Source organism: Acipenser ruthenus, chromosome 11 (genome assembly GCF_902713425.1).
Source record: "Acipenser ruthenus chromosome 11, fAciRut3.2 maternal haplotype, whole genome shotgun sequence".
Taxonomy (NCBI): Eukaryota; Metazoa; Chordata; class Actinopteri; order Acipenseriformes; family Acipenseridae; genus Acipenser; species Acipenser ruthenus.
In genome coordinates this window covers 24523152-24549531 of record NC_081199.1, presented here as the reverse complement: position 1 = coordinate 24549531, position 26380 = coordinate 24523152, and the positions used below count along the sequence as shown (strand labels likewise).

General features: G+C 38.6%; 1 protein-coding gene across 1 annotated transcript in view; it reads right to left on the bottom strand.

The window, feature by feature from the left end:
* LOC117426593 (striated muscle preferentially expressed protein kinase-like) overlaps positions 1-26380 on the bottom strand; it is a 154245-nt gene that overhangs the window by 55998 nt on the left and 71867 nt on the right. Inside the window, exons 8-10 of the mRNA XM_059033421.1 lie at positions 12427-12632; positions 11825-11913; positions 10901-11076 (exon numbers count right to left, since the gene is read on the bottom strand). Of these exons, the coding sequence (XP_058889404.1) occupies positions 10901-11076; positions 11825-11913; positions 12427-12632 (471 nt within the window). The remainder of the gene's footprint in view (positions 1-10900; positions 11077-11824; positions 11914-12426; positions 12633-26380) is intronic.

Here is a 26380-nt window from a genome sequence, read left to right as displayed (position 1 = left end):
CCTTTCACTATGTGTGCAGTTATACAACATTTGATCTGGTATTGTACGACAGAAATTTTATAAGCCTCTCAGTTTTAAGGCCTTATTGTCAAGTGGTCTGTTAGAGTTGTTTGACGACTATAGGCCACTTCAGAAAAGCATAAGAAAAGTTCTGAATGAGAGGAGGCAATTCTGCCCATCTAAGCTCATTCAGTTCATAGTAGTTGATTATCTCAGAACTTTCTCAAGTTCTAAAGGAAACAAGTGATTCTGCCTCAACAACATGTCAAGGTAGCCCATTCTATACCCTTACCACTCTCTGTATAACAAAACACCTGAAAGTAAGCATTTAAACAAAAGCTTTCTTAAAGAGACCTACATAGAACATGAGAGGTAAGAATGATTTCACTAGCTATAACCCCTTTATTGTATTTTTGTGAACACATTTGGTTTATTATAGCCACCATGTAACAGCTGTCATCAATAAGCTGAACAGTCATTTGTTATTTTGTTAATGGGCCCATGTGCATAGTTCTAATGATGTAGTTAAACAGTTTAGCAGTACTACATGCAAAAGAGAAAAACCTGTGTTTTATCTATTAAGTTAAATGGTGTATTTAAATGATAAGTTGCTCATTCCCTGTTCTCAATTAATTTTAATTAAGGTAATTACATGAAATGATTGTTCTATAGCCAACAAAACGATTCATAAATCTTTACTGTCGTGGGCTTCCATTTGTGATACAGATCTGAAATATATAGGTTTGAAAGAAAATTTGTATTTTAAAACATGATATCTGGTACTAATAAGTTAAATACATTTATTTTGCTTTCAGGTAGTCTTGTACGTCCTTGTTCATTTCCTCTGAATAGTGAAATCCAGCTGCTTTTAATCAACGAGCTGCTTTCCCTATTGACTGACAACCTTTAAGCCAGTCCTTTATACATGTTTTCCATTGTAAAAGCATAGCAACGGGTAATAAAGCATAGTGAAAACATGGTGAAGCATAGGTAAGCATTGTAAAACCCTTCGAGATGTCGCATGAAGTAACTAAGTTGACATTGAAAACATGTCAGCCAAAGCGTCTAGCATCTGGGAGAATATATATTTAAAAAATAATACGCAAAGGAACAATCATTGCCGAAAAAAAAGAAAAACATTTGTCCTACAAGGTTGGCTGTGTTCCTTCAATGGGAAGTACAGCACAGAAATGACTGCAAACAACTTTCGCCAGTTTTATTGTTACCGTTGAAAATAAAATACATGTTCAACAATGTGTGCATCTTCCATATAGGGAAATGTGAGATCTACAAAGTGATAGCAATACATATTAGATACGATTTACTGGAATTACTTTGTGAGCTTTGTGTGCTTTCATTTGGATAAGGGCGTCTGCTAAGAAACAAACATTCCAGTACCTAATTTAGCAAATTAGTTTTACCGTGTTAATTTAGTTTAGAAGTGATGTACCAAATTAATAATATGTTATCAACCTCAGTTGATTATGTATTCAAATTAACTCAGAAATGGGGCAATTATCAAATTATCTGCATTTACGAGGCAACTCCTTTGAAATAAAATACATTTCTTTCACACTCAAAAACAATAAGTTATATTCTATTCCTAGAACAGTTTATCCACTAACTTGATAGTATTTACTACAGTAACTTTCTCGAGTAGATGAATACTTTGTAGATAAATACTGCAGCTCTATGGATCTGAAATTCCAATTAAAGAAGATACTTTACTGTACTTTGCTGTACGCATTGTATTGCGTAGGCTCGCAATAAACAAATAGTTATTTTCAAATGGAGATCAGCTTGTTGATGTCCAAGTCTTGCAACATTATCTTTATTGTCAGCAGTTTTCCAACTGGGAATAGTTCCGTTGATCAGACGTAACTCAGTTCAGATAATGCGTTGCAATTGAAAAGTTATATAGTTTGTATAAGTGTTCTTGATGCAATTCTCTCGGGATCTTCCAAAAGCATAACTGATGGCTTCGCTTCAGTTCGTTTCGTGCAGCTTCGTGGAAACAAAGACCCGCTTTCCGATTGATGCAGTATCCTGTTTACTGATTCAGTCTCTCGTAGGATGGCAGGGCCCTTCCTCAGAAGATGACTTTAGACATTATCCAGAACATTGATTTTTCCTTGCCTTCTGTAAATTCGAGCAATTATGCTCCCATGACTTCAGTAACTTTCTTCAGAACAGTTCAGCTTCCATTTCTTCCTCAGCACTCCTCCTGATTGTCAAAGTTCAAAGACTTGTTCCTTGTGTGGAGAACTCTCTGTCTTGCCTGGAGCACTGTTCCTTCTGTGCGGCACACTTCTAGCGTAGGGAGCTCATGGGCAGCACATATGGGAAGCTCTCAGTGTGGGGAGCTCATGGGCAGCATGTATGGGAACCTCTCAGTGTGGGGAGCTCTCAGTGTGGGGAGCTCATAGGCAGAATGTATGGGAAGCTCTCAGTGTGGGGCGCTCATGGGCAGCATGTATGGAAAGCTCTCAGTGTGGGGAGCTCATGGGCAGCACGTATGGGAAGCTCTCAGTGTGGGGAGCTCATGGGCAGCACGTATGGGAAGCTCTCAGTGTGGGGAGCTCTCGGTGTGGGGAGCTCTCTCTCTTGCCTGGAGCGCTGTTCCTTCTGTCGGTAACCTGCTTAGTGTGGAAAAACTCTTCGTTTGTGGAGAGCACGCTCCGTTTGAAAGTCGCGCGGCTGGTTTTGTGATTCTCACTTCCACCCTGTGATTGGTTAGTTTGGTTATTTTGGCCTGTGCCCGAGTCCACGTGGGGTGTTTCTCGTTGGTTGTTCTCATTCAGAGACAGACCATTGTTCTCAATTGGTCTGTGGTTTCGACCCCTGTCAGCTGTATTTATGAAGGGCACTGTTCTCTGTCCAAGGTGTTAAATCACCCAAAACTGTCTGGCTTGCATTGTGCAAGATGCTGCTGGCACCAAATGAGTCATTCAGCGGTGGGGGAAGATAAGACATTTTTTTAAAAGCATTCTTTGTCAGTGGGGGAGTTTGTGAGCAGAAACCAGAAACCGGCTTAGGATCCCCCTCTATATATTTCATTTCTGTTAATTTCAAACAGAGAATGATATTATGACCCACTCTGACGCTACCCAGATGTCAATAGGGCAACATGCTTCAACTCTGTACTCACCACCAGACAGATTCCTCAGGTTAAAAGGGTGCTAACCAAATCCTTCAAATTTATTTCTTACTGTATTAGCAAAATTATCAATGGACCATCTTTTCTTGTGCTTGATTATTTAACTTTATTAATCTTGTTTACAGAAGCAAAGTAAATTAAATGTTTTTTCCTGGTACCCCAAAACTTCATGTGCTGTGTGGCAGGTTTACCCCAGTGATCTACAGTTACTACAATCAGACAAAGAGATCTACAGGACAGTAAGTGATTATACATTAAGAAACTATAGTGCTGTATTTGAAAAAGCTACATAAAAGCAAGCAAAGAATAAAAAGATTTGAAGTAAAGGGGAAGAAAATCTTGGACGTCACTCATTTAACACCTAGATGTGTACTGACCAATAAGCTGTACGTGTCTTTCCTAAAACATTATTTATTGGAATTCATACAAAGGTACAAACCATGTTCTTCCTGAATATAGCTTACAGACATAAAAAAATTCAGAATTGCTTCCATCCCAAACACAAAATCTCACAGACAGCAGACACGTAGTTAATGAAACGAGTACAGAAAACAGCAACCTCAAAAGAATATGCAGCTGCAATGGTAATACTGTAAAATAAATAGGGCTATCTAGACCTTACAGAAGCGAAGCAGCTAGGAAATAGGTCTTACAACAAGAAACTGGACAATCATACTAAACTTCAGTGACAGTTTTACTAGTTTTGTTTAAAACAGACTACCCCATACTGTTTTCTAAGGCAAATTTCCACCATTTAATGACGCAATCAATAGCTACTCTATGGTTATCTAATAAATTGTAGCAAACCATAGCGTTCAGCTTTGGGGTTGGGGTTGTTTTCTTAATGTGTTTTCTTGCATCAGTTATGAGGGATGTACACATTGGTTCGGTTCGGTTCGGTTCAGACCTTGCAACATATATGTGTGATGTAGATCAAGGGGGATGGGAGTTAATGAGCAGGCTGTTCTAATGATTGCCTTTCCTTCATCTGCAAGCAGATTCATTCAGGTCTCACCGAAAATGGTTTGTTTAGCATTCTCAGAACAGGTTAAGTGAGCACACAGGACCCAAAACAGGATGAGAAGTCAACGGACAAAATCCCAAAACTTCTTTTGAAAAGCTGAGATATTAAAATCGAACCTCATGGAGTGAATAAGTACAATTACAATGTTATCTAACAATAGAGAAGGCTTAATTAATTATTAATTAATGAAGTATTTATTAATATTAGATTTTTTTTTTAAATGCATGTTGATTCACTAATTATTTTTATGTTTAAGTTAATGTAAAGGTTTAAATATTATTATATACTTCCAAATGGGCATAATAAGGCTGTAATTCTATCAAGGGTTTCTGTGAGATATAAATTATGTGCTTTGTCAATGTCACCAGAAACCCAAGAAACAATTATAGCCTTATATGTACAGTTTTGGTGAATATTATTTGTTAAAATACATGGTGACATAATAAACAGAAATTGTAGAACTAGCGCGGTGGATAAAACTTTAAATCTGCAGGTCATTGTGGTTTGTTTTGGTATTAACAGTGCTCATGTACTGGTGTTAGAGTTTGTTTATAAAAATTGAGATTAGCAGGTTTATCATCAACCTTATTATATACTGGTCTCGTGCCACCACCTAATCTTATTATACACGGGTCTAGCTCCACCACTGTGTATAATAAGATTGTAAAACACTGACGTTTATAGAAACATTATTGTTCGCCATATATAATAATAATAATAATAATAATAATAATAATAATAATATTATATCCAAACTTTCAACCCATCAGCATCACAAGTAACTTCCAATTATATGCACAGGTTTCAAATATATTAACAAACCTGAGCCTTACTGTCCATGGAAACGATTACCAGGCTCAAAAGCACAGTGCTCAACAGGAATGCATCCCAGCTTGCACCTATATACACCCATATTGGTCAGTGGAAACTTAAGAAAGTAAGTTAAGTTTGGTAAATTTGTTAATTTCTAAAATATAAAAAATAAAAAGGTGCCAATGACAACCTGAGCTAAAGAGCGTTAAGAATCTAGTCCTACATCATATATTAAGCAGAAATTAACCTAAATTGGACAACTGTTTCGGTGAAACGCTTTTGTCAATGACCACTACTTGGCACTCTAATTACATAAATTGTTCCTTGTGAAATGTTCCTCCCCGATTTAAATGCAGCTTTTTCACACAAACATGTTTCACTGTAGTTGTACCAGCCTGCCTCTGCATTAGAACAGTTAATTGTGGTTAGAAACAGGTGCAACACAGTCAAGTACAATATTACATTAGTTACAGCTTTTTTCACCCATTAGTTACAGCTTTTTTAACTCTTGTTTTGTACCCAAGACTGAGTCGTTCATTCTGACGTAACTATTTGTTGGTCTGTCTGTTTCAAAATCAGGACAAATCTTTTTGCTATAAATCTACTAAAGATTTCCATCTGCACCCTGAAATTGGCCTGTAAGAGTAGGTCTGGTACATCTGGTAACAGTTTACTATATTTTTTGTCGTTGTTTTGTTTGAGGTCGCTTTCTCTCTCAAATCACCTGGGGCTACCAGAGTCCCAATTCAAGATGGCTGATCAAGGTGGATTGATTTCACACTGCTTATTGAAACAAGGGAAATCTGGTTCTTTTGGCCTACAGGCTTAGTGAAATCTAGCAGCAGACAACATGTATTATAAAAATCCGGCCTCTAAGTTAACAGCCAATCACAGAAAGCAGACAGAAGAAACCTTTGCTGACAGGTAATCAATATCTGATTATGAAACTGATGAGGATTATGTTGATTATTAATTGTAGTAGCAGTAGTCCATATGTTCTAATATAGTCCAGTCTTTATGTTATGATATAAAGGATACACATACTGTCCTCTTGTTACATACATTCTTTCTAGTATGTCCTGATGCCCATGGTGATGCAAGATTACTGAAATATTGGCTCAGTCTCATCCAGAATAGTAATGGCAATTACTCCCTTGGCTCCAATGAAGTTAACTTCTGCAATGTTGATCCTAAAACGTAGCAGCATGCTGGGGTTGTCCAATCTATTGCTTTCAAGTCTTTGGCAGACCGTCTTCCTTTTCAGAAACCATAGATATGGAAATACCACTAGGAATGGGCTCTTCAATGTTGTGTTTCAAGATCCATGATTCTGAACAATCCATTGCACAGCCATATTCACTGGTGCAACAGCCCTATTTTCTTAATTTTTTGATAGATATTTAATTTTGGTAACTGTGTAAAGCAGGCAATAGCCTATTGCAAACAGGTCTAAATGTTAACGGTTAATAATGCGAGGAATGTTAAAGTCATGGTGGCTATATAACGTCCTGGAATTGAACCATTAATTATGTTGGAAATCCCATAACAGATATTTATTCAGTTTGTGAAAGTCAGCAAAAAAAGCAAGCAAAGTCTTCTGGAACACGACAGGACTCTCAAACAAATTTCCAAAAAAAGTGTAAGGAGAAAGACAAGAGTGAGAGAGACAGACAGAGAGAGCTGGGGGTGGCGGGTGCACTACAAACCCATGCCGTCTACATTTTCTTTGGGGCTTCTCTTTTTTGGGTTTTATAAATTGTATTTTTCGGTGCTTATTTTTAGCTGTTTTCGGGTTTTATGTAAATCGTTTTTTTGGGGGGCTTTTGTTTTTGATATACTGTATGAAATGAGTGTTTTCAGTTACTTTCCAAAATGCATGAGCGTTTTTTTTTGAGTGTGTCAAAATATGTATAGTAACTCAACAGTACTTGCACACTTAAGTTGTACCTTCTTTCCTTTGCTGTCTTCCACAACTAAATCCCTATTGTCACAGGCACATTCCTCTGGGGTTTTTGTGTGTAGGCATTTTTGTACATTTCGCCACAATTCTGTTTTAAATCCTCCATATCTTAACTGTAATACAGCTTTAAATTCCGCTAACAAGCCTCCATCCTGATTGTAATCTCGTTTTAAATCTCGCAAGCAGAGTCTCCAATAGAAATGTAGGAATGTGCTGTCACTCAGTAGTTGGGGCGGGTTTAAAGTATTCAGAACTAATCAATGATAGATACAAGTCAGGAAGGCTGGACATTGCCCAGCAGCACTGGGAAATGTATTTATTATTATTTTTGTAGTAGGTTTAATTTTTTTTAATGTGAAAAGGGTAAAGTCAACGTGAATAGATTAACCATTTCCACAGTTTATTGGCTATCAACTGATTTAATTTTTTTTGTATAGGGGGGTGTTTTATCGGGTTTTATCGGTTAAAACCGAAAACCAGAAGCCCTAATTATCTTACTCCCCCTGTATACAGAAAACAGAAAACGCAGTCAGCAAGCTCAGGGTTATAGTGCAGCACACGAACACATACAGACACACAGGCACACGCACAATGGGAGATTGAGGTTGATTTGAGACATAGATTTAATGACATGCCAGAGCTGTGGGGGTTCTTTCTAGAATACTCTGTTGCTCAGAGCATTGGGAGGTTTTCAGTTCATGCAGTTTTACTGGGAAGGATATAAATCACATCAGGTATGAAAAGTTACAAGGAGAACAGTGGTGATTATAATAGATGACAATGGATTTAAAAGGGTCTTGGAGATATGCTTTTAAAGTTCAAATACTGTGTTCTTTTGTCAACCCACTAGAGGTAATATGTCTGAAGGCTGAGCTAGAAGTCAAAACTAAAGATGAATGCCGTGTTTCCATCTGTCACATGGAGTGAATCTAAAGCGATTTGAAATCAGTCTTGTTTGACTCCATAAGCCCCAGTTAGAATTGCGGCTAGCTGGAAGTCTCTCCAAATTGCTTTGATAAAGAAAGTCCCTGCACTGAGAGCCAAATATATTCAGATGCACTGTAAATGTTGCACGCTGTTTATCAGAGTGCATCCTTGTTTGCCTTGTTATACATATTTGAACTGTTTGTGTTTGTGTTTTCTCTGCCCAGTCTCCTCATGAAAAACCCAGGGCACTGCTGAATGTGCATGTGGAATGAAAGAAGCCTCCTTTTGTTTGTAAACATTCTTATGTTCTTAAATAATTCCTGTACGTATACCAAGTGACAGTAAATTGGTCATAAGCAGCCATGGGAAAATAAAGTAGGCTGGAACACTCAATCAAGGTAAGCCATTGACCGTGTTAATGACTTGCTGGATTGATTAGAACATTTGTATTTGCCTTCATAATGGTGGTGGAACTGAACACACACTATGACAGATTGTTATATCAAAATGTTCCCCCAAAGTATTGAAAACACCCACCCACTAGCAATTAACAAATCTATGAACTAAATAATGTGTAAGCACACATTTGTGTAATTTGCCATGTTAGGCAAACACCCTTAAAGTTTTCTCTTTAAATAGTATTGCCTCTGTTTTCTATTTTTTGGGGATCTCGACTATTTATATTGACCCAATGTGCATCCATATGCAAATGACACAATGGGGTGAGCATTAAATCCCAGACTGCTGTATATGTAGGCAGAGCAGAAGAATGTCAAATAATTGTACTCTCAGGGATTTTAAAATGGAAGTCCTGTTGTATCTGATACTTTTAGTAAACACATCATACACATTCATACACACATACAGCTCACATGAAAAACATGCACAAGCCAATATAAACATTTTCGGCTGCTGCTAAGTTTAGCTTTAAAGGTTAAGACATTGGGGGGGAGGGCTCAACACAGCTCCCCAAGCAAAATGTACAGTGCAGGATCAGTCTTTTTGTCAGATGTAGGATTACAATACTTACTAGAAACTGGTTTTGAAATAAATGACCTGAGCATATGTTTAGGTTAAGGCCGCTTCCAAACAAGGTGTGTAGTGACCTTTAGTGACCTGCTAAGTCCAGTTACAGTTAAACCTGTGTGCTGGGCAGTTTCTATAAATAATATCAAAGCCACCTGCTTTGCTTGACATGAGTAGCTACAAACTTAACACAGCTTGCTGTGTTGAAAGTGGCTGTTGACCAGAAATGGAGACACTTGTGAAGTACATTAACGTTAGAGGATTTACTCTCTGCTCAGATATATGTAGAGCCAGTATTGTTCTACAGTTTAAGGCAGGTGGGTTCAACATGATGACCAAAACCCTTCTTCTTAACCCCATAAACCTTGTCCTGAATTAACGCTTTACAAATTATTCTGGTGAAAAAGAGTACGAAAATGGCAAAATAGGGATTTTAAGGACATAACTTTCATAATCATTTAAGTTTATGAACCACAACAGATCATACATTCTATGTATAATGTACTCAAGGCTAATACAAAATATGCATTTATTTTGAATCAGGTTTCTCATTGAAACATCATTACAGCCTGTTAATTGTGCAATGGGCTGAAGAGTAACTCAAGGTGATAACTTTCCATTTATTTAATTGACACTGTCTGACTATGCATGGTTGGGATGAAAGTAATAAATACCGAGATGTCAATCACATCCAATGCTTGCCTTGTTTGACTTTTAGCGAATCAGAAAGACCCATAGGTCCTTATTGAAATGAAAGCTTACTATATATTTTTTTTTACAAAAGTTATTTATTTATTTTTTATTTTTTTACATTTTACAGGAACAATAGTATGTTAATCAAAATAATTACAGATAAAGAATGTGTTAAACTTAAATTCGAGGGTGGAAGATGTTAGATATTTTTTTCCATCTATCTCATTCACTTTCCTATTGTTTACCTGGAAATATCCACCTGATATCACATTACTGTAAGTGGCAAAACCTTTTTCACAACTAACAGTTTCTATGATGTTTCAACAAAGAGACTGCTCAAAAAGAATGCCCCAAAGACAAAGTGAATTATTCTGAATTGTGTGCACTTCTCAAAGCAGAACACCTCGACTGTACTGTGTATATTTACAGAAGTGAAAATGAATGTTAATACTAGTCTAGTTTGTATCTATGTATAATGTCCAAAGTCCAGATTCTACTGACCTTCATTAAATTATATATATAAGGCCTGACAGCCCGATTGCTTTGTTTAACATTTTATTTTGGCCACTGTGCCTCCGTTAGTTTGTTCCCGTGTTTTGTTTGTGTCTATTAAGCACGTGCAGACGCGCTTTAACTGCAGTTTATAGCCTCAGAGTCTCATTTTTGATGCTATCCCGTTACGCATACAATCTGAGTCTCATTCTTGACGCTACATTGCCTGCCACAGCTGTGAATGCAAAATGCTATTATGAAAAAGTAGATCACCATGCCCTACATACTGTGCACCTATCTATTTCGCTATCTGACTTAGTGACTTAGTGAAGGGACCTACCTTCTGTATACCTATTTAATGCCTATTTTGGCAATGTCAAATATATTGGAAACTGGGCAGCAAAGGGTTAAACTGTAAAGTATAGTACATGACAATTAACTGTGAACGTGGCCTAACACTATATTAGCATGAAACAATTTAGGTGCCAGAATGAGATGTTAAAGTTTTGTTCCGGGTATTTCCTTGCTAGTTCTCATAAAACTATTTTATCCCTCTTTGATAATTTACTTTAAAATAGGACTCTAAAATGTTAACATGAGATAGAAAAATGAAGTAATGCTGAGTTGTAATGAGGGAGAGTTGCAAATGGTGATAAATGTGGGACTGAGGCCTGCCAACAAAACATGAAACATATATTGATATAATATAATAAAATAAAATAAAAGACTGAGGTAACACTGAATAGAATGGAAGGAGGCCCCTTTTAAAACCAGGGAGACGTATTTCAAACAATGGGAATGTCCTTACCTTTGAGCTCCAGTTTTCCCTCACATTGCTTCGTTCCATGTTCGTTAATTGCTTTGCAGGTATAAACACCAGCGTCTGACTTCTCGGCTGCAGTGATTTTCAGCTCAAATGAGCCGCCCTCTGCTTCATTCACACAGTGACGACTGTCAGTCTTTATCATCTGTCTGTTCTTAAGCCTGGAGGCAGAGAAATACTGGTGTAGATATTATTTTGGCCCCCTATATTGTTCTGAACCCCACCTTACTTTATACGCAGAGCTTCCTTGTTATAAGGCTGTCTTTTATGCTGTGTAATTTGTTGTAAAGCAGTATGACCCCCTAAATAGCAAAGTTTCTTAAATTAGTATGGCTCCTTATACATACATATAATTGAGAGGCCACAACTTTTAGTTAATAGGGGGACTTCAATGGCCTAAGCTTCGCATTCTAAAAAAAACACAATATAAATACAAGCTCCAACTAGCTCCTCTGTTCTTTATTCCAATGCTGTTTGACAGAAAGAAATGCCTGGTCATGGGGCGTTCCTGTTTGGGGAGTCCATTAGAGCTATGGGGATGGGACAGCAGTCTTGTCACAAAATGTAAAGGCTAGCCTGCATCTGGTGAGTGAGACTTCCAGGTGGTATATAGTTTGAGATCAGCATAACGGCGTGGGGGTAGCTGAAACCAGGACTGGTTGGGGGGCATGTCTCACAGTTGTATCAGGGCTAATAATAAATAAATCCCCAGTTTGTTTAAGCTTGCTGGACCATGTTGCCCCATGTCTCCTCACCCCCCAATGCTACACTCATCTTTAATTTCCAAATAAACAGGGGCCCTATTTTGAAGCAAGTACAAAGGAAAAGGCATAGAGAGATTTTTTTTTTTGTATGCAGAGCCTTTGAGATCGACATCAGAAACATCAGAAAAACTGAAGGAAGCCCTACCAGTAAATCATGGGTTTGGGTTCTCCTTGAATTCGAACTGACAGGCTGACATCCTGACCTTCTATCACTGCCTGATCACTCAGGGATACCTGTCAAAAGCAACAAACACATGTAAGTTCAATAAATATCTATATCCAGGATTGCACTCTCCAAGGCCTTTATAGTACCTGCTTAGAGGCCCTGCTGTCTAGTTTCCTTATGAGTAGGGTTCTTAGTTTCAGTGTGTATTTCTGAGGTACTGGAGCATTCACTTTTTAAAGTAATGCTTTTATTTGGGTTCCTTGTTGAAAGAACATTAAAAACCTGTTCATTGTGCAATTGTGCAAGGTGGCTTTAGAGGCGAAGGAATGTGAAAACAATGAGGTTACTTAATTTTATTAATTGTACTGTACATTATACGTAATATTCTCAAAAAATCCTCAACAAATATAAGGACCCTTCCTTAACAACATATACTGTATTAAAACTGTGAATTGTAATAAAGCTCTTTCTGGGTGATATTGCTGCACTTGTGGTACACATTGCTCATGAAAAAATAGCATCATCTTCTATTAGGAGAGCAAGATATTTACTGGGCAAGAGGTCTGGATGGGGTAACTCACCTCAAAAGAGGGCGGCTCATTGAAGCGTGTTTCAATGATGCTCTTGGGTTCTGGAGCGTCTGGTATCCTCATGGTGTCGGGCTCCCGGAATGATGGAACTCCAAACTCAGCTTCCTCCAGCGGGCTGAGGTACTCCTCGTCGGAAGTGATGGGGCTGCTGAAGTCCAGGGGGACACTCAGGGTGGTGCGCTGCTCCTGGGAAGGATCTGATGGTGGACAAAGTGAGACGTTAAGTAAGGGGCGTCCAACCTAGGGGCTGCAGGCCAAGCTTTCACCCAAACGGTTCTTGATTTGCCCCGGAAACTTTTCAAAATAATTGACCTGCTTTCGATTTGCAGTAATGTTAATGTCCACACCATAATATAGGGCTACATTTGGAAAGCTATTTACACTAAATCATCATTAGCATGATGTTTGTCTGAAAGGAAAAAAAAAAACACAATTTAGAATTCTAAAATGAATAAGAAACAACTTCAGCATACTCACAAGCACCAAAATAAAATAGTGGAGTTGGTTTTAATTAAAATAAATGGGGCTAATGACATTTTGGAGTAAATAGCATTGAGAATCTAGAAGAGGGTCGCCACATCTCACTAAATGTTTACAACAGACTCTTGTTAGTTAATCCGAACAGTCTGATCTGGTTTGTAATCCAAACCTTGCTTTCATGATGAGGTGTATGCTTAAAGCAGTTGTAGAAACTAAACTTAAATATCGCAATTCAATGGCTTGGTTTACATGCACACACAAGAAAGAACGTAAAAGACGCTGCAAATGTAAACCTCTCATATAGCCTGTTATTAATGTTTGTATAAATGCATGTTGTTAAGCAGAACTAACCAGACTTTTAGCCTCATATTATTATACCTTAACTAAGTTTAAATAATAAAACCAGTCAAAAAGACTGCAAATTAAATGTTCAAAACAAACGGGGGGGGGGGGTGTGTACAGAGCAAGCCCCCTAGAGCCTACTGGTCGACAAAAGCTGTCATGTCGCCAGTGGACTACGCGTGTACGTGCTCTAAATTAACCTGGGACCGTACTAGGGCCCTGAACATGGCCCCACAGTCAAAGAGACCCTCCCTGGTGATCTTACGCTTCCTGGTCTTGTAGATGCAAGTTTTCCAAGAGCCAGAAGCAGTTCACCAGGAGGTCTCTCTTCCCGGTGGAGCCACGAACTGGGTGCACAAAAATGAGGAGGGTGGGAGGAAAGTGCAGCCAGAACTGCAGCAGGAGGTTCTTCAGGAACAGAAAGAACGGCTGCTGCCTGGCGCACAAAAAATAAATATGTGCCACCGACTCGGTCTGACCGAAGAAAGGGCATGCGGCATCCGAGTCGGTAAAGTGACACAGGATCTCTCCTGACTCGAGTGCTCTGTGCAGCACCCTCCATCCCAAGTCCCCAGCTCCTCTGGAGACCAGTGGGGAGTACAGGGCCTCCCACTGGGGACTGATGCCCTCGCAGGGGGTTCTGGTGAGGGAGTCTCCTTTTCAGGGACTCCCCCTGACCCACCACCAGATGGTGCAGCAGTGGGCTTCGTCGCCCCCTGCTTGGCCTCCCCAGAGGACTTGGCCACCTTCTTTCGGGGGGTGGGCCATTCGGCGACCTTCTCCCGCCACGCACTTTTGGGTAGCGCAGAGGGTCCGGTCACCTCGGGGACCTCCTCTCCCTTCCCCACCTCGGATGTTGTCGGGAGGGGTGCGGATGTCTTTTTGCTCCCACCTGCGGGCCCCTTAGAGGGCCCCGGGGGGAGGTGGATTCGGAGGGGTGCAGTGCTGGCGCAGATGGCTTTGCGCCCTGCTGGAGCTTGGGGTACCTCTTTTTCTGGTGCCTCAGCTCCTTACAGTGATAGCACCGCGCCTCCTCCAAAGAAAAAAAGGGGACCACGAAGGGGACCAAAAAAGGGGACCAAAAAAGGGGACCACGAAGCTGCCCTCCACTGTTTCCCGACCGGCCAGGTGAATAGTCACCTGGCGGCGGAAAGACAGCACGTGGTGGAGGGCCTAGTCTTTGCAGCCCAGGGGGATGGGGTGAATGGCCGTCTTAAACTCCCCCAGGGCTTGCAGATGGGACGTGAGCAGGATTTCAGGAAAAACACCGCTTTCCCATACATCTTGGAGGCCGCCACGATCGCTGCTGGCCCCACCGCCTTCGCCATGGCATTGACGAAGGCCTTGATCGAGAGGGAGTCTCTTAGGAGGCACCTGACCCCGTGCCTCCTGGTGATGTTTTTAAATGGGGGGGGGCTGCGTTGGTCGCAGCCGCCTTTGCCCATTGCTTTGGGGACAATAGACAAACAAAACACACACACACGCAAAGACAGACAGACACACCCCTGCACTGCAAACAGTTACCAGCGCAGGGGTACACAAAAGACAAACAAACAGACAACCACCTACACTGTGATCAGTGTAGGGGCACACACAAGACAAAGACATGCAGTTTTTTTTTCAACAAACAAAATGTATTTATTTATTTTTAAATCAACAAATAAAATACACAACATTTCATACGCGTGCATTGACTCTCCATAGAATTTTTTTGCCTAACTCCCTATATACCACAATGCTTTGCGCGCAGTGAGACGGAAGTCTCCATTGAAAATCAGTGGAGTCGAGTATCTTCTTAAATACAATATCTTTTGAAACACCCTTCTAAATATTATTGGCTGAAGCAGTTTTGAGTGAGGCTCGATTTTCATTGATTTTACAAACGAGAGGAGGCCATTCAGCCCATCTTGCTTGTATTTGGTTGTTAGTAGCTTATTGATCCCAGAATTCTCTGTGTAAAAAAGTGCCTCCTATTTTCTGTTCTGAATGCCCCTTTATCTAATCTCCATTTATGACCCCTGGTCCTTGTTTCTTTTTTCAAGTCAAAGAAGTCCGCTGGGTTGACATTGTCTATACCTTTTAAGATTTTGAATGTTTGAATCAGATCGCCGCGTAGTCTTCTTTGTTCAAGACTGAAGAGATTCAATTCTTTTAGCCTGTCTGCATACGACAGGCCTTTTAAACCCGGGATAATTCTGGTTGCTCTTCTTTGCACTCTTTCTAGAGCAGCAATATCCTTTTTGTAACGAGGTGACCAGAACTGAACACAATATTCTAGGTGAGGTCTTACTAATGCATTGTAGAGTTTTAACATTACTTCCCTTGATTTAAATTCAACACTTCTCACAATATATCCGAGCATCTTGTTAGCCTTTTTTATAGCTTCCCCACATTGTCTAGATGAAGGTCTTTTTCATAGTTCCCTCCTTCAATTTCAGTATCTCCCATATGATATTTATAATGCACACTTTTATTGCCCGCATGCAGTACTTTACACTTTTCTTTATTAAATGTCATTTGCCATGTGTCTGCCCAATTCTGAATGCTATCTAGATCACTTTGAATGACCTTTGCTGCTGCAACAGTATTTGCCACTCCTCCTATTTTTGTGTCGTCTGCAAATTTAACGAGTTTGCTTATTATACCAGAATCTAAATCACTAATGTAGATTAGGAATAGCAGAGGACCTAATACTGATCCCTGTGGTACACCACTGGTTACCTCACTCCATTTTGAGGTTTCTCCTCTAATCAGTACTTTCTGTTTTCTACCTGTTAACCACTCCCTAATCCATGTGCATGCATTTCCTTGAATCCCTACTGCGTTCAGTTTGAGAATTAATCTTTTTTGCGGGACTTTGTCAAAAGCTTTCTGGAAATCTAAATAGACCATGTCGTATGCTTTGCAGTTATCCATTTTCAATGTTGCATCCTCAAAAAAGTCAAGTAGGTTAGTTAGACATGATCTCCCTTTCCTAAAACCATGCTGGCTGTCTCCCAGGATATTGTTACCATATAGGTAATTTTCCATTTTGGATCTTATTATAGTTTCCATAAGTTTACATATAATAGAAGTCAGGCTTACTGGTCTGTAGTTACCTGGTTCAGTTTTGTCTCCCTTTTTGTGGATCGGTATTACGTTTGCTATTTTCCAGTCTGTCGGTACAACCCCTGTGTCAAGAGACTGTTGCATGATCTTGGTTAGCGGTTTGTAAATAACTTCTTTCATTTCTTTGAGTACTATTGGGAGGATCTCATCTGGCACAGGGGATTTGTTTATTTTAAGAGCTCCTAGTCCCTTTAACACTTCTGCCTCTGTTATGCTAAAGTTATTTAAAATTGGATAGGAACAGGTCGACATGTGGGGCATGTTGTCCGTGTCCTCCTTTGTAAAAACCTGTGAAAAGTAATCATTTAATATATTTGCTATTTTTTTTTCTTCATCTATGATTTTGCCATTTGTGTCTCTTAGACATTTAACCTCCTCTTTGAATGTTCTCTTGCTGTTATAATATTGGAAAAATATTTTGGAATTGGTTTTAGCCCCCTTAGCAATATTGATTTCTATCTCTCTCTTGGCCTTTCTAACTTCCTTTTGACTTGTGTTTGCAGTTCCAAGTACTCTTTCTGTGTGCTTTGTTTTTGGTCCCTTTTAAACGCTCTGTAAAGTGCCTTTTTTCACTGAATATTTTTTTTAATTGATCTATTAAACCATTTTGGCCATTTTGTTTTAGATTTAGATTTGTCTACTTTTGGGATGTAATTGTTTTGTGCCTCTAGTACTACATTTTTAAAAAACAGCCATCCTTTTTTGTGGATGTTTTCTCTATCTTACTCCAATCTACTTCTGTTAGTCTCTGTTTCATACCTTCATAGTTTGCTTTTCTAAAATTGTAAACCTTAGCTTTAGTCATTACTTTTGGGGTTTTAAAAAATATTTCAAATGAGACCATGTTGTGGTCTGAGTTTGCCAATGGCTCTCTGACCTCTGTTTTAGTTATTCTGTCGTCATTATTTGAAGAGACTAAATCAAAGCATGCCTCCCCTCTAGTCGGTGCCTTGACAAATTGCGTTAGGAAGCAGTCATTTGTCATTTCCACCATTTCAATTTCGTCCGTCGTGCCCCCCATCGGGTTTTCCCCATTTTATACAGGGGAAGTTGAAATCCTCCCCATTAGTATGGCTTCTCCTTTTCTACACGCATTTCGAATGTCATTGTACAACAGATTATTTTGCTCAGCGTCTGAATTTGGCGGTCTATAGCATGCTCCTATTATTATGCCCTTTGAATTTGTGTCCATTATTCTGACCCATATTGATTCTGCATTGTTTTCTTTGTCCAAATTTAACACCTGGGCTTGAAGACTATTTCTTATGTATAGCGCTACCCCTCCGCCTCTTCTGTCCTGCCTGTCTTTCCTATATAGTGTGTACCCACTAATATTATATTCGTCTCCATCACTCTCAGACAACCAAGTTTCTGTAACACCTATCACATCGTAGTTACTTGTTAGTGCAGTAGCTTCAAGTTCTAACATTTTGTTTCTGAGACTTCTAGCATTATGATAAATACATTTAATAGTGGTCTTACCTGAGTTGTTGCCCTTGTTTAGATGTGGTCTCCCTTCTGTTTTTTTGTTTTCTCCCCCCTTCCTTTCTAGTTTAAATGCTTCTGTACCGCCTGAAGGATCCTTTCTCCGAGTAGATTGGTTCCCTTTCTGTTTAAGTGCAGTCCGTCCCACCTGTATAGATAGTCCTTGTTGTAGAAAGTGCTCCAATGTTCAAGAAAGGTGAAGCCTTCCTGTGTGCACCACGATTTCAGCCATGCATTTTGATTTTGTATTTCCAGCTGTCCATATGGTCCTTTGCAAGGCGCCGGCAGTATCCCAGAAAATACCACAGTTTTGGTCTTGTCTTTTAATTTCCTTCCTAGCTCTCTGAATTTGTTTTGCAGGGATCTTGGCCTGTCTCTTCCAATGTTGTTTGTACTGATGTGGACGACTACTACCGGGTCGTCTCCTGTTCGTTCTAGGAGCCTGTCCACATTCTCAGTGATGTGCTTGACAGAGGCTCCTGGAAGGCAGCACACTGTTGTATTAAGGGTGTCCAAACTGCAAACTGAACTTGCTGTGTTTCTCAATATTGAGTCCCCAACAATCATGACCTCCCTTCTTTTTGCTGCCTGGCCAGCACTGTTTATAGGGTCCTGGGTGTTGTTTCTTTCATTCTCTTGATGTTGGTTTTGGTCATCTAAATGTTGAAGTGGCTCAAATTTGTTGGATGTCTGGATTTCTGGTGGTTGGGTTTGACGAAGTTTCTTTTTTTCCCTGCTTCTGCCTATCTGAACCCAGCTGTTTGGACTCTCTTCCATCTCCGTGGTGGCTTTCAGTCTGCTAGGGGTGCAGACTTCCATGAATTGTGGGTGTGTCAGCTCCTCAAGCTCCTGTTGCTGTCTCATTTCCTCCAGCCCCTTTTCTAGCAGGCTTAATCGCTGAAGCAAGTCCTGGATCTTGCGGCACTTTACACAAACTTGGTTGAGCTCTGTTGGGTTTTCTCGGATTTCCCACATCATGCAGTTGTCACAGATTACTGGCTTGAAGCCCATTTTTTTTTTAGTTTAGTGTAGCTTCTGCAGCTGTCAACCTGTTTTCAACTGCTTCTAACTGCGTTGTACTTGTCCACTCGTACTTCTCACACGATGTCGCTTCGCCCCTCCTCCGTGTCCCAGAACGCCGCGGGATTTGAATCAGCTGCTCCGAGTTTCAGTTTATCAGAAACACGCAGCTGCAAGGCTTTAAGATGCAATGTTTTCTGATTAAAGCAACTCCAAATTTAAAGATGTAATTCCTCCTCTCTGCTTCTAACTGCGTTGTACTTGTCCACTCGTACTTCTCACAAGATGTCGCTTCCACACCTCCCATTGGCTAGAAAGGTTGCAGTGTTTTCGGCAAAGTGCGAGATTGACAGTTGGAAGTTTATCTGGTTGTTGGGAAGTTTGTCTGGTTGATTGGAAATTTGCAGGTCCGTACAGCCTTTCGTATTAATGAATTGACAAATTAATTAATGAGTTATTAGATGAATTAACAAATACGTTTATGAATTACTTTATGAATTGACAAATTTATGGGCGAACTGCTGGACAAATTGACCAATTCACGAATTGACAAACAAATTGACAAACAAATTGACAAATTAACGGCCGGATAGTTTTGGCACAAATGGCTCTCCATACATGTGAGTCTCTTTAGCGGTACTGTATGTAGATCCGATAAGACTATCTCTGCAGCGCTGGAGCATGGCAGCTCACACACGGCAGCTGACACACGGCCACACGCACATGTGCAGTAGCTCCACAGCCACGCGCACATGCGCAGTAGCTCACAAGTATTTTTTGTTTGTTTGTTTTTTACTTGAAACACCAGTAGCTTGTTTTTTCATACAAGGTATAATATTTAGGGTTGTAATCCAAGGATACAAATATCTGTTTTCAGCAAAATAAAGACTGCCCTATTCTACCATACATATGTAAATATCCTATCATACATTCAGTCTCAAATGTCATCATAATACCCCTCTTGTTGATTCATATGGTACATATATTTTTTCAAATTGAGTTTTGGTACGTGATTAACATCGAGGAAAAGGGGATATCTTTTTATTTAATATTATTTGTAGGGTTTTATTTTTGATGCTATAACTTATTTTCAGACAATCCGTTTTCTTAATAAAAGTCAGAATAAGTCATGGATTACACATGAAGCTCAATGGTTTTCACCTTCATATTCTGATTGAGCCCGGTTTCATTGTCTAATATTTAATTAAAATGGAGACGATTAGTTCCCTAAATTAGCATCCAATAGGATAGATGTGTTGACAAAAAACAACACAAAAATAATCTTAATCTTAAATGACAATTATTATTATTATTTTTCTTAATTAGGATGCAGAGACAACTTCATACTAAATAAGATTTAAAGGCAGGTACAGTGAAGTAAAATAAAAATTCAAGTCCCAATTATTTGTTTTATTTTATATAATATTTACCTTTTATTAAATGTAGAACGTAGTACTATTTTATGAAATGACAAAGAACATGTAGTTTTTGTAAAAAACAAAACAAAAAACAAAAACATTTTTGATGACCAAGTGGGTGTCAAATTTCCAAACACGTTGTTAAAATGGGACACATGTATTCTACTGTACCACAAAAAAAGAGAAACTTGAAACAAGCCCCTATTTACCATGACCGGGTAGCCGGGCTGGAAAGGGTGAACTGTAACACATTCATATACTATTGGTGAATTGTTTATGTAAATTAGATAATTAGGTAAACAACCCTTTGTAGAATAAAAAGAAAACACACTCCTACAGAGATTATAGATGATGTTGACTTTGGGAGACTTCCTTTGTATCCCCGTTGCTTTTCAATCTCTGTAGACTGTTTTCAGTTTGTCATAAGTTCAGCATACATTTGTGAGTATGTATACTGAAATGTATACTGAACTTCTCCCCGAGAAAAAAAAAAAAGAAATATACTTTCATGAAATGTGTTTTCTAAATTAAGCCTTCATTGTAAACCCTACCTACACAGCATGCTCTGCTTAAAAATGCGACCATGCGTCAGCTGCTGTGTGTGAGGTGCCGTGCTCCAATGCTGCAGAGATACCCATCTCTGTATATCAGATGTCATTGTGATTAGAACTGTATAAATATATATATGCAGGTCATTTAACATGGGAAATACACACACTCTGGCCTACCAAATTGTTTAAAAACCTGTGCTGGCTTGTGGTACAATAGGTTACTTGCTTCCCATTTTACCAACTACAAAAAGGTGCTTGCTTTATCCAGATGGTGTTTAATACAAGTGTACTGTAGTTTAAATGACTGTTTATGGCAAGACACAGAGCCAAGGGAATGATTCATTACAATCACCAGAGGGACAACATTCTTGGCTGAGCAGAAGCAAATGAAACACAAATTAGCTTTTACGGCTGAAAGGAAATTACTAGGAACTATTCTGCTTTTACTATAGAAAATAAAATCCGCAAATTGGCACAATAAAGGGTTACAAGCTGTAATCTTATATAAAAAAAAATCTTTACATTTTTTTTTTAAAGCATTTTAATTGCACTATGTATCTAATGTTTAAGCAGGGACTACCTTATATATTCTAGCATTTATTTATTACTATTTAATACTGAAAGAAACTTGGATATGCACAGTGCTAGACACAGTAGTTGCTCTCTGTATACTGTAGGAGGTGCTTCCTTCCATCATGCAGAGCTTCCTTTTGCTTCAGTTACACTTGCTCTTGTTGGAATAATAAAGGCATACAAGGCGAGTTCATTGTTCCAAGGTCAGCATGTTGTCTGTGCTGGAGATGACTAACATGTTAGGCCAGTTTCAGACGGATGCTCTAGAGGCGTGCCAAACTCAATTCAAGCACAAATCCAATTAAGTACCCGAGTAAAAGCGCCGCCTGAAACAATTAAGTTCGCCTCGATGCTCTTTTAGTGAGGTAGTGATGGCTTAGGTCAGCAGGGCAATCCACGGTTCACCGCACGTCAGAGACCCCTGTGGCCGATAGGGCGCTATCATGCTGCCAGATCTGTGTTGTCCTCCGGCACTATAAATCTGGTGGCCTCACTGTGGAAAAACGACAGATTGGCAGGAGCACGTTTCGGTGGACACTTATTCCAGTCGCCGTTTCCCGAGTCAGCGGGGGTGTTGGGGAGAAAAACCGGGGTAAAAAATGGCGACGACTAAATTTATAAAAAAAAAAATAAATAAATAAAAATCCTGTGTAATATAGGCCTAAGGCAAACTGAATTTAAAATACATCTATTGTGATTTAGCTAAACACGTGTTGCATTTTAAGTAATTTATGTATGTATTTATTTATTTATACACATATTACAGCGTATTACTAAACTAAATAAAAAACCATGGAAATCAATCCTTGTTTGCATAAATATTAACGTGAACGCAGACTTCTATTATTAGTTTCATCTAAGCAATTAATTTTGATCCTCTTATTCATTCAGGCAAATCTAAACAGAAATAAAACAACAATACAATGACTATTTCAATAATTGGCAGTGACAGGTTTTTTAACTAAATGGGGATGCTGTGAATCGTGTTCTTGTAGGTCGGCTTAATAGAAATTGAGGTGTAAAATGTATCGTAGCCCAACTCCCAACAGCAGCACGGAGCTCTATTTTTTAAATGACTGAAAATCGTGCTTCTACCTGGGGAATCTGCTCGCTGATCTGTCCTTAGCACTACGGCTTCTGAAAACGGAGATAGCCCTGGTGACTTGTAGTGTGGCGGATAGATCATGGTCTTAGGGGTAAAAACAGTCCCTAAAGACTAAAAAACATTTTAAATTCAGATGTATTATTATTATTATTATTATTTACAATAAAGGAGACATAAATTATGGTTAAATGAGATTAAAACTTGTTCAGCTGTGTATCTTGTTTTGACACTCGCTAACTGCGCTGTGTAGGCCTACTGGACTCAAATAATTCAGTTTTTCTTTATAATAACCATGTCATCATTTGTCTACGATGCGACTTTAAGACACCTTTGGAATAAGTGCGGTGCGCTTCAGTTCGCCAGTATGAAATCAATTGGTTCATTGAATTTAACGAAGTGGAAATGGTTGCTTTCATTAAGCTATTTTTGTACAGAACTGCATTATTTCTCTCCATTATTTTGTTCTTTGTTTTCTACTGTACAGTATTATTTAATGTTCATGTTTTGCTAATAGGTAGTTAATGTTTGGATCCTGTCACAAAGACGGCCAGAGTGGGTTGCGTCAGACCAGAAAGGAATTCAAACACAGACAGTGGTTGTGATGCGCTGAGTGCAATGGCTGCACTCAGCGTTTATTAACAAATAAAAGGTTTCAAAACAGCACGAAACAGGACACGGCACTTGCGCCAAAATAAACAGACATACAAAACGACTAACACTAAACAAACGGTGCACGGACAGACAAACAAACACGGTGAGTACAAACAAAACACTTCTCTTGCACGTTTTTACTTATTTTAACTCTCCTCTCTCTCTCACCCGTTCTCCTCTTCCGAACACCCAACCCCGAGTGACAGAAACGTGCATCTATATATACTGTTGTGCTGGGATTCAATTACTAATTAATTACTCACTTGAATCCCAGCACGTGAATTCATTACGTGAAACCCCGTGTTCACATATTATATTTTAAATGCACGTGCGTGATGTGCAATCCCGTGCCTAAATACAAATATACAATTTAAACACACGTGAAACACAGACCTGTTTATATCCCGTGTACCAATCTATACACCAACATTAACATACGCACCATACATACAACATATAACAAGTACAATACACACAGGGGCGGGCACTTTGCCACAGATCCCTATTAGTGAACAATTAAAAAAAGATTAAGCAAAAATCAAATCCCTACTAAAGGTTCAGTATGTTGATCCAATCATCCAAATAAAGCTGAAGCACTAACAGATAACGACATAGAACGTCTTACAGCACTGAAACACTACATTTTAAAAAAAAACAAATGTACTGCTGAACCTCATCTCCTTTAATATTAGCATCACAAGGGTATCCATGTATTATAAAAAATAACAGATGGGCCTTTTCCGTGAGTTACAGGAAAACAATTCCATCTCGGGTTTCTGTGACAGTTTATAATTTATGATGTCACAGAAACCCTAGATGGGAATTATTTTCCTGTAACTCACTGAAGCCCATCTATTACTCTAGCTATCTATCTATCTATCTATCTATCTATCTATCTATATATATATATATATATACTGTATATATATATATATATATATATATATACTGTATATATATATATATATATATATATATATATATATATATATATATATATATATATATAAACTAACAAGTAACACAAAATAAACACACTGTTAACATGTTAATAAGCTAGTTGTTAAATGTAAACTAAAAAAGTGCCCTATAAAGTGTGACCAAATGGATAAACTGCAAGTATTGCAGATTTACAAATTCTCCTGCAAGATTGTATTTTAATGACCACTGATATTCAGTCACAGAGAAGCTACAATACTTTCCAATAAACTGCAGATTTATGGGCTCCAACTTAATAAAGCATTTATTTCAGTGGCACCAAAAATTCAGATTAAGTTTTTTAATAAATTTTTATACATTTGCAGCAGAAGCGAGGCAATGGTATTAGGCAAAATAAAAAAATACAAAAATACTAAATTATATATATATATAATGTGTGGGTGTGGAAATAAAATAAAATCTTTGATCTGTTGATCTCTCTCTAACCTGAAGGTAAAATATGTTGTTTTCTGTTCTACTTATTATATACATATAAATAACAGATTTCTATAATCAAATATTACAAAAAATAATAAAAATTAGGGAACTATTATTAGAGCAACTACTACATCACATTGTCCCTTGATAAAATATAATCCCTTCTTTCATTAGCTCGGAACATCTTTGGTACTATTCCTAAAACACACAGCTGTCAAAACATTAGCAGAACTTAATTTGAATCCATTAGCCTTTGGCTAACTCACAGTATCTAGCAGAGTCCCAAATCATAATAATAGTTTCATTTGCCCAGAGCAAACAGAAATCTTTCAGTATTACCTGCTTAAAATCCAGTAAAAAATAAATACATAAAAAAGCTAAAAACTCAGCAAGGATCTTTTGATAGAGTTTGTGCTTTCCAGTGCCTACAACCAGCCTCATATCTCAGCTTTTTATCAAGCATGTCAAACTAAAGCAACATGTTGGCAGTAAAGAATTCTATAGGACCATAAAACTTACTCAGTACTTGCCGCTCAGAACCACAGGAAAGATTGGTACCAATAGCAGTCTGATTTCATGAGGGGAATCACGGCAGCACTTGTGTTTACTTGTCTGTTTTCATACCAGTATCCCTCAGAGCTCCTGCTAAGAGACTACAGTCCTGAGGCTCCCTCTCCCTCCCTCCAACTGTTCAGAAGGACATGCAGACATTTTCTGTTATAGACTATTTTTAAACAAGTAACTGTGTCTACAACAATGCAGCCCATTCCTTCTTTGTTCTCTCTGAACTCCTTTATTGCTCTTCTCCCTCCCACTTATGAACTAATCTCTGCTTTTAAAGGTGCAGAGTCTAAGGTTTAAAATATATTGTTCAGCACTGTACCATTTTCACTGCTCCCTTATTGTGCAGTGTTAAAGGTATATTGTATATGTATCATTAGGTGTTTTGATTTCAGGGTTCAAAAAGGAACACTATTGTAGCATATGTAGTAATACTAAACATTTTGACTAGAAGTCGATCTGCAGAATAGAATAAGCAGTGCTGGTCATTTTGCCTACATTGTGGGATTGTGGGTCTGAAAGTGAAAAGTGGTTTGTGTACTCAACCTGGCTATTGTAAAAGTTAAAAACACAGATAAATGTTTCAGTTGTAGTAGTTTAAACTGTTTTTATTATTAGAAGCATACAATTACAAGTTGTTACTACTGTAGAATTTAGAAATAAATAAAACAATACCAAAATGACAAACAAATAAACACTGAAAAAAAATAGGAACCCTACATTACAGTATTTAAATGTTTCAGAACCAGAACTGGCAATAATGTAGTATTGCAAATGACTACACTATCTTACATGAAAAACAAATATATGGTCTGAGTGCCCAGACGTGGATCAGCTCCCACTCAGATATAAAACAGACTCTAATAATTGCTGAGAACAAAGGCTGCTATAAATATGCTGAGCCTCCAGTGCCCTTATAAGGTAAAGCATCCCTTTCTCTCCGGCTGTGTCCACAAGTATAAAATCCCAAGGAATATTCGAGAAACTTTCAGAATACTTATACTTTTCTTGTTCTTAGATATTATTTGGAGCAGTGGTTCTCAAAATCTCGGCGGACCACACAATAAATAGTACAACTCACTGAAAAATAAACACATAAACACTATAATACTAAGAATACCCGAAGACTTACCTTTCTTTGTTTAAATGTGACGTTTGTGCCTGTTTCTGTGAGCAAAGTTCTTTTAAAATTGGAGTTTACCTTTCATTAACACAGCTGTGGCTGTCTCAAGCGA